The 9608-nt window shown below is 49.5% G+C and overlaps 1 protein-coding gene across 4 annotated transcripts in view; it reads right to left on the bottom strand.

Annotated features, from left to right (window-relative positions):
- Window positions 1-9608, bottom strand: part of LOC119971178 (myosin-3) — a 1049419-nt gene that overhangs the window by 205080 nt on the left and 834731 nt on the right. For all 4 annotated transcript variants that reach the window (XM_038806379.1, XM_038806381.1, XM_038806380.1 and 1 more), the window contains one exon: window positions 2421-2578. In XM_038806379.1, the coding sequence (XP_038662307.1) occupies window positions 2421-2578 (158 nt within the window). The remainder of the gene's footprint in view (window positions 1-2420; window positions 2579-9608) is intronic.

The following is a 9608-nucleotide window of genomic DNA, read 5'->3' as shown; positions in this document are numbered from 1 at the left end:
GGCTTATGACGAAGGTGGCCAGCTGCAGATCCATCTTAAGGCCCTGAAATATGAATCAGCAGCAGCAATTTCATTAACCTAATAGATATGGTTTGACATTAATATTGGTGCTAAAGTGACCATATAAACCTTTAACTATAAACCTTTTAAAAATCTGTTTACCCACACTGGACTGCTCTTTTAATCAGAGAGCAGCTTAGGTACCTGAAAGGTTTGAATCACAGAAATCATCATTTTGTTTAATCATGTTGCAGTATTTCTATTTTGTGAGGTAGTGTAAAAATTAATTATATTCATGTAATGTTTGAAACAACCCTCAAATAAACAAAGAAGTAACCCTCGCAAGATAATTGCTAGGCCGGAATGGTTCTCCTCACAAATGATGAGTGCCGCTATGTATCTATGAAGTGATGAAGCAACAAAAATATTTCAACAAAATGAATAATATTTGTTTGTAATGCTTGGCTTAAATTGTACACAAGCTTTTCCTTGTGTCTTAGATATTTGATGATATTGTACCATGAATTTTCTGAATTGCAAGTATTATTAAATTGAAACTTTTTATCTGGGTTAAGTTATTTTTTATTATGTTAAAAATCACAGCATCTATTCATTTTTGTTTTAGCTAAAACTCACATTATATTTCATTACTAGTTAATTTTAAATGAGAAACTTTTAGGACAGCCAATTGTCACAAAGTCGCCTCAAGCGAGTATCAGTTTTGATCAATCTTTATGCTAAATTGTTAATGAATTTTTCCACATCTTAAAATGGATTAAAATGATTCTCGGGACACAGACATTGATAAGGAGTGTAGAATCCTGAATAGAAGTGGCTATGAAGTAGGTATTCCAGTAATTGGATGAGTGAAACCACTCACAATCAAAATTATTCCCTCTTATTGATAATACACAGAGGAGAAATTCTGGGCACAATACTCCGGAAAGGTGCTCGGCACAACGAGGCCGGTAACGCAATTCAACGTTAATTGGTCCACTTATCGAGGCCTCACGGGCTTCTCGCCACAAATGAAAGCTCGCCATCTGATTCTCTGGCACCGCGCTCACCAGCCCCCCCTGCTAACAAGGTCGAGCAGCACTTAAGCTGCACTTGCTCAGCCAACCCCAGCCACCCCACAACAATGGCACCCAAAAAGACTGGCCCCAAGATTCGCGGCTGCTGACCTGGGGAGGCTGTTAGACGCTGTGGAGGCCAGGAGCGATGTCCTGTGTTCTCCGCCCCCACAATCCAGGGGTTGGCATGGTGGTGCCACAAGCGATTGCCCCCCCCAAACACCTCTCGCCCCCCCCCCCCCCCCTTATAGCGGCCCACCCCAGCTCATGCTGCTTCAACCTCCCACCCGCCGAGGGTCCCCCACCCCCCACTGAGGAGCACAGGGGTGGCAGCCCAGGATCATTGCATGTGAGCAAAGACTGCTACTCATCTCCTCAGCTCCCCACAGAAGCCCTTCTGCCAGGTTCATGTGTTTAAAAAAGAGTACTAACCGGCGCCAGTGTGACCACTTGCTGGGGAGGCCGATGAATGACAGGAAGTCGTTGGATAAGGGGTGGCTCCCGTTCATTGTATGGAAATAGGGCTTAAGTGGTGATAATTGCTTTCTCGCCACGCTATGGCGAGATCTCGATTTCACCTATGGGAGCGGGCCGGATGCATCACAAACTGTTTGGCACCTGGTGTGGTTCTCGTTTTTGGCCTCTCCCCTATTCACTGGCCTCGTTTCACTCGGGCGAGAGCGTAACAAGGCCGTAGAATCGCACCCTGTGACTTTGGGACAAAAACATTTTTAACTACACATGTTACACGATTGCTGAAGAATGTTTTCAATTCTGTTATTTTCAAAATGATCAATTAGTGTTTTTGAAATAGTTTCAAATGTATTATAGTTCAATATTTACATCCTTGCACGCCTCCAGGGCGTCGGTGGCACAGTGGTATTTTCACTGCACTAGTGGCCCTGAGACCCAGCGTAATGCTCTGGCGGTCCAGGTTTGGCAGATGGTGAAATTTGAATTCAATAAGAAAAAAATTTAATAATGATCATGAACCCATTGCCGATAGTTGTAAACATCCATCTGGTTCACCAGTGTCCTTTTGGGAAGGAAACTCACATCCTTACCTGGTCAGGCCTACATGTGACTCCAGGTCCACAGCAATGGGATTGACCCGAAAATGCCATCTGATATAGTCTAGCAAGCAACTCAGTTCAAGGGCAGTGAGGTTTGGGCAATAAATGCTGGCCCAGCCAGTGATGCCTGCATCCTATGAATTAATTCTTAAAAAGACATTGCTGTTTAGTGAAACATATTATGCAATACTGCATGTTAAATTCCATATTGTTTTGGGACTGTATGGGAATATACAACTGGGTTGCTATATTAGTCTCTGCTTTAATTGCTCACCTGCTCTCGCTGGTTGTATAGTTTTCGACTGTTGTGGAGGTCATTCTCCAATTGAATGATCTGCTGTCCCAGTTTGGCTGACTCCATTTGGTGCTTTTGCAACTCGGAGGCCATATCAAGTTGCAGGCTTTGGATAACTTTCTCCAAGCGTTCTACATCTTTTGGTTCAAAATGTTACAGCATGTTAATAAAGAATTTGACAGCAGTTAATAATGCATTTGTTATGTTAAGTCACATGACAGACGAAGGGCCGAGGATCGATCAGAGGGTTGAACAGAAAGTGGTTGACGAAGGATGCTATGCTGTTTCTAGCAGAGGGAACACATGTGACACTTTAATCAGTTTGAGGTTCTGAATGCTAGCATAAGATATTCTGACTACTGGTAGAAAGATAACAATGTAACTGTTATTGTGACTTGCATTCAGTATAGGAATGCTGCTTCTTCTTACATAGAACATAGAACAGTACAGCACAGAACAGGCCCTTCGGCCCTCGATGTTGTGCCGAGCAATGATCACCCTACTCAAACCCACGTATCCACCCTATACCCGTAACCCAACAACCCCCCCCTTAACCTTACTTTTTAGGACACTATGGGCAATTTATCCAGGGCCAATCCACCTAACCCGCACATCTTTGGACTGTGGGAGGAAACCGGAGCACCCGGAGGAAACCCACGCACACACGGGGAGGACGTGCAGACTCCGCACAGACAGTGACCCAGCCGGGAATCGAACCTGGGACCTGGGACCCTGGAGCTGTGAAGCATTTATGCTAACCACCATGCTACCGTGCTGCCTAAAAAAAAAACCCAAAAAAAACAAAAACAAAAAAAAACAAATCAGCCCTGGGCTGAGAGAATCCCGCCCTCAATACCTGCAAAATGAATTTAGTATGCCCCTGCCTCTCAGTACTTTTAGAAATTGAAAAATGTTGCACCTCTACTAATGTTGCACCATTCCTATCCAATCATCTTTACATATTTAATTCTTGTGCATTAATGGTTTGTTTCTTAGCGGAGGAACATTGGAATTTAGTAATTTGCCTAAAATGAAAGGTCTTCAGGGCGGGATTCTGTGATCCTGAGGCTACGTGTTGACGGCGTTGGAAATGCCGTCGCGTTTCTCGACGGCGTCAACACGGCCTCAAGATCAGCAATTCTGACCCCTACAGGGGGCCAGCACGGCACTGGAGCAGTTCATGCCGCTCCAGCTGCTGATCCCGGCGTCAACTGGGCACCGCAGGATCCGCGCATGCGCAGTGGCACAGGCGCCAACGTGCGCATGCGGAGTGGCTCTCTTCAACGTGCCGGCCCCGACGCAACATGGCGCAGGACTACAGTGGCCGGCGCGCAAGAAAGGAGGCCCCCAGCCAGAGAGGCCGGCCCGCCAATTGGTGGGCCCCGATGGCGGGCCAGGCCACATCGGAGGCCTCTCCCCCGGGGTCGGACCCCCCCCACAGGCCAAGATCCCGCCAGCTGAGAGCAAGTGTGGACGGAGGCGGCGGGACTCGGCTTTTCTACGACGGCCCCTGACCGGCGCAGCGCCAACCACGTCGGCGCCGATTCTGCGCTCTGCAGAGAATCGCGTGCCGGCATTGGGGCTGCGTGGTGCGATTCGCGCCCGCAACAGGGATTCTCCGGCCCGGCCCTGGGCTGAGAGAATCCCGCCCTCAATACCTGCAAAATGAATTTAGTATGCCCCTGCCTCTCAGTGCTTTTAGAAATTGAAAAATGTTGCACCTCTACTAATGTTGCACCATTCCTATCCAATCATCTTTACATATTTAATTTTTATCATTCATAGAGTTAGAGTATCACTAGCAAGGACATGCATTTGGTATCCATCCCCAATTGAGAAGGTGGCGGTGAGTTGCCACAGTTTAAACACCAGATAATACACGACTGTGACTTCAAATTGTAACGCATATTTGTGAATGTCCTCTGGAATGAGAAGAACAACAATGCAAGAGTACAGTAGAGCGATGGAATACACTTCGTTTGCCTGGACGGAAACAGTGCAACAATACTCAGGAAACTCAACACCATCCACCAGCCTAAACATTCTCCACTTGTGTGTTATACCGGTGCAGGCTCGATGGGCTGAATGGCCTCCTTCTGCACTATAGATTCTATGATTCACAGCTCCAGTCCCAGGTTCGCTTCTCGGCTTGGGTCAGTGTCTGTGCGGAGTCTACACGTGTGTGCGTGTGTTTCCTCCGGGTGCTCCGGTTTCCTCCTACAAGTCTCGAAAGGCATGCTGTTAGGTAATTTGGACATTCTGAATTCTCCCTCTGTGTACGCGAACAGGCGCCGGAATGTAGCGTCTAGGGACTTTTCACAGTAACTTCATTGCAGTGTTAATGTAAGCCTACCAAGGCCCGGCCGGAAAACTTTGGGGAACCTGCTCAACATAGAGCATAAACCCCCTGTCCCCACTTGAAACACATAATGCCAATTGATCTTCAATTGGTGCAGTCAATCAAGGCCCAATGTGCTGGAGCCATCGCCCTGCACCATAATGAGGGAAGGTGCAGGGACTGACCAGCGTAAACCACTGGAGCGAGCGTAGAGCCATAAATGTGGCCAACCTAGCTTTCAGGCCCATCAACAACAATGTACCCACTCTGTTTGATCTGGTCAGAGGCGTGTTGCACCATTGCCAAAACAGCCACTCCTGTATCCAACTCCAGCTGGAGTAAATGTCCATTGATCCGAACCGGATTACGGATCGGGGCTAAACGATGTGCCGATACACAATTGAGATGCATCTCAGCCTCTTTGGGTTGTCCAAACGCAAGGCCATACCATGGGTTGGCACCTACCATGACCAGGGCGTCTAGGGTACCGGCTCTCTTGCTGCCGGAAGTTACGTCTGGTCCGATGTCCACATGTCACGCAGGGGGCGGAATTGCTGTCAGCGGATTCCAGAGATGGTGTGCGATGCGGCGCCTGGCCCCTTGACCAAAGGCCGGAATCGCCACGTGCTCCTTCCGAATCATAGAGGAATCATGTGGGTGGTGGCGCCAGACAACATTTAATTCTATACCCTCTAACTCTTGAATGCCCCTTACCGTGTTCTCTTGGGAAAGGGAGATTTGCAGTGCTGTTGAAATGTGAAGGAATTTTCGCTCATAAGTTTCTTCTGAGTTTATTTTTGTTTACTCCGCAGACCAGACGGTCGAGGAGCATATTCGCTAAAACAGTGCCATACTCACAGTATTTGCCGATTTTACAAAGTTTTGAAACAAACTATGTAATGGACTCACTGGTGGATCTCTCTACTGTATTGAACTCAACACCACGAGCTGGTTAAAAGACACTGTGACGTTCACCGTCGGAAACATGAGGCCCCGGATCACTCCAAACGTATGCGCTCCACAGGCTGTCAGCAGAATTATGGTCTGCCGCTCATTCTCTGTGATAAAATCGACTCTGAAGAAGGTCTCCATATCAAGATCAAAGACATCCAAATGACAATCAGAGGCATCACTCAACTTCGAACCGTGGCGCAAAAAAAATTCAGCGCATGGAGGTGGCTCAGCTGGACAGGTTGCAGGTAAACAGTTCCAGGTTTACCCTTGTCGCCAGTTTAGTAAGACTCGGGCAGTCCAAAGTGAGTAAAAGTAAACATTTATTTTATAACAATTATATATATGAGTTGGGGGCGGCACGGTGGGGCAGTGGTTAGCACTGCTGCCTCATGACGCCAAGGACCCGGGTTTGATCCCGGCCCCGGATCTCTATTTGTGTGGAGTTTGCACATTCTCCCCGTGTCTGCATGGGCTTCACCCCCACAACCCAAAGATGTGTAGGGTAGGTGGATTGGCCGCGCTAAATTACCCCTTAATTGAGGTAAAATAATAGGGTACTCTGAATTTATTATAAAAAAATTATATATATGAATACCGCTAGAACCTCACCAGCTACTCTCTCCTGTCGGTCAGTTCCACATTGGCTCATCTTTTCTACAAGTACAGGTAAGTTACCCTGCCCTAACGGGGGAGTTCATACTCCTCAAGGAGAATGGGGAAAACAGTCATCCCCACACCGTATGTCCCATGCTGGTTATTATTGAGGGGACCGCTCTCCAACGTTTTAAAATTTAAAACAAAAGGGCCTCAGCAGCTGGGACATAGTAAGTGATTCCCTTCACAGTACAAGCTGCACCGTCTGCCACCAGGCAGCTCTCCAACGCTTGTGGGGAACTGGAAACAAGCGGCCTTTCACTATAGGCCTTAAAGTGCCATTAACAAAGTCAACTGGCTACTTGCGACTTGTGGAAAGAAAGCTTGTAGGCAGGTTGATGCCAGGGAGAGCTGGCACGCTTTCTGGCACAACAAAATTCCATGCCCACCTGTGTCTGCGCCTCTCCTAACATGTAAAAAGTAATCTTGACTGGGACATAAGATGGAGCAGTGGTGGTATTGTCAATGGACTTGCAATCCAGAGACTCAGGAGCAATTCTCCAGAAAGGTTTCTAAGTGTGGTAGTGAGTGGGAACTGTCTCGAGCTTCCTGGCGCTTGGCCCAGCGAGGCCAGCAACGCTATTCAATGTTAATTGGTCCACTAAACGAGGCCACAGCGCAACCCCCCCGCCCCCCCCCCCCCCAGAGACCTTTCCACCCCCATGTGAGCATCCACCCACCAACCCTCCATCTGCCTCCCCAACCCTCCCTTCACCCCCCTCTCCCTTTAACTTCCCTCTCCCTTTCTTAACATCTCCCCTCCCACCATTGTGAACCACGCGTGTGGCTAACAATGCTCTCTTTGCATCTCTATAGGAGAAGCTCTCGCACAATTGCCGGAAGACGGCCCAAACTGGTGGAGCTGTGCCGGACTTAAGAATCCTCACCACCTTCGAGGAACTGACCCTGGAGGTGGCCGAGGACAGAGTGGAGGTTGGAGGAAGTTGCAGAGGTGAGGATCCACCGGGCCACACCTGGAGGACCTCTCAAACGGGAGTTGCCATTGCCTTACTGACTGACCAATCCCTCCACTGACTACATTTTCATTCTCCTGCAGGTCCTCCAGCCGGTGGCACTGGCCCATCCGGAGTGGCTCCCTCTCTCGCTTCCCAGATGGACATCTTGCAGGAAAGCTCCGAGGAAGACACAATCAATGTGACCCAGCTGTCATTCCCACCCTCCACCAACACAGATACACACACCTCGGTGGGAAATGTTTGTCAGGCTTCTGGGGAACAATCTGTGAGCACCACACAGCTGCTGATGCACATAGGGTGGAGGAAGAAACCCCCCAGGTGAGATAGTAGTCGGAGATCTGCTAGATGCCTGGACCCAGCTGGATCCCAGCCTGATTCTGAGCCTGTGGAACAGTGGAAAGCCTAGTGCATGACGTCGGCACCATTAGTGAAGGTGTCCAAGGAGTCATGCAGTCGGTGATGGCCATAGCTGAGGGTCTCAGCCGGATGTCTGCCTCGCTGGGAGATGGGACCCAGTAGCAGGCTGACCTTGATGAGGTTCTGTGGGACATGTCCCGCTCTCAGATAGGAGTGGCCGAGGTGCTGTGGAGCTTGTCCCAGTCACAGGTGGGCATTGCCGAGGCGCTGCAGAGCGTGGCAAATCACTGCAGGGCATCGCCGAGGGCGTCAACACCTTGGTGCAGACATTGGGGAGCCGCCAGGGCTGGCAGAGCCAGTTGATGCAGGGGCAGCAGGGGCTCGAACTGCTGCCTCTGTCCCGAGGTGAACCCGGGCCCTATGGGGACCGAGCGGCAGGAGGGGGCAATGGGTGCCAATCCGGACCCCTCCCATGGAATGGCGATCATGGCCAACAGCTCCCCAGGGATTACCCCCTCTGATGAGGCCACGTCTCAAAGGCAGCACACGGGACAGGGCGGCATGACTGTGCATGTACCACTGCCTCACGGTAGCAAGGGGCCTCACGGTAGCATGGTGGTTAGCATCAATGCTTCACAGCTCCAGGGTCCCAGGTTCGATTCCCGGCTGGGTCACTGTCTGTGTGGAGTCTGCACGTCCTCCCTGTGTGTGCGTGGGTTTCCTCCGGGTGCTCCGGTTTCCTCCCACAGTCCAAAGATGTGCGGGTTAGGTGGATTGGCCATGCTAAATTGCCCGTAGTGTAAGGTTAATGGGGGGATTGTTGGGATACGGGTTACGTGGGTTTAAGTAGGGTGATCATTGCTCGGCACAACATCGAGGGCCGAAGGGCCTGTTCTGTGCTGTACTGTTCTATGTTCTATGTTCTAAGTGCGTCGGGGCCTTCCGGCCCCAGAGCCCCCAGGAGGATGCCCGCTGGGGCATCGAAGGCCACGGGACGAGGTAAGCAGCTGGCTGCCTCCACCTCAGATGTGCATCCTGGGGAGCCACCTAGATGCAGGGGGTGAGCTAGAAAGTGCAAAAGATTAATCTTCAGCCTGAAGTGCCGAGTGGATGATCCAACATGGCTGCCTCTGGAGGAATCCAGCATCTCAGATGCCAATATTCAGCCAATTAGATTAACTCCATGTGAATGAAGAAATGGCTGAAGACATTGGATACTGTAAAGACTATGGCTCTGACAATATTCTGGCAATAGAACTGAAGACGTGCTCCAGAATATGGTGCGCTATAGCTAAGCTATTCCAGTACAGCTAGCAGACTAGCATCTATCCAACAATATGGAAAATTGCCCAGGCATGTCCTGTGAACAAAAAGCAGGGCAAATCTAACCCAGCCAATGACTGCCCCGCCAGTGTACTCTTAATCATCAGTAAAGTGATGAAAAGGGTCATCAACAGTGCTATGAAGCGGCACTTACTCAGCAATACCTGCTCATTAACGCTCAGTTTGGGTTCCACCAGATTCACTCAGCTCCTGACCTCATTACAGCCTTGGTTAAAACATGGATAAAAGAGCTGAACTCCAGAGGTAACGTGATAGTCACTGCCATTGACATCAAGACTGCATTTGATTGAGGATAGCATCAGGAGCCTTAGCAAAACTGGAGTCCTACCTAGCACAACAGAATATGGCTGTGGTTGTTGGAGGTCAGTGATCTCAGTCCCAGGACATCACTGCAGGAGTTCCTCAGGGTAGAGTCCAAGGCCCAACCATCTTCAGCCGCTTCATCAATGACCTTCCTTCCAACATAAGGTCAGATGTGGTATGTTCGCTGATGATTGCACAATCTTCAGCACCATTCGCGACTCCTTGGACACTGGAGTAATC

Source organism: Scyliorhinus canicula, chromosome 9, assembly GCF_902713615.1.
Source record: "Scyliorhinus canicula chromosome 9, sScyCan1.1, whole genome shotgun sequence".
Taxonomy (NCBI): domain Eukaryota; kingdom Metazoa; phylum Chordata; class Chondrichthyes; order Carcharhiniformes; family Scyliorhinidae; genus Scyliorhinus; species Scyliorhinus canicula.
Note: the sequence above shows the minus strand (reverse complement) of the source record. Positions and strands in the feature narration are given on the sequence as shown.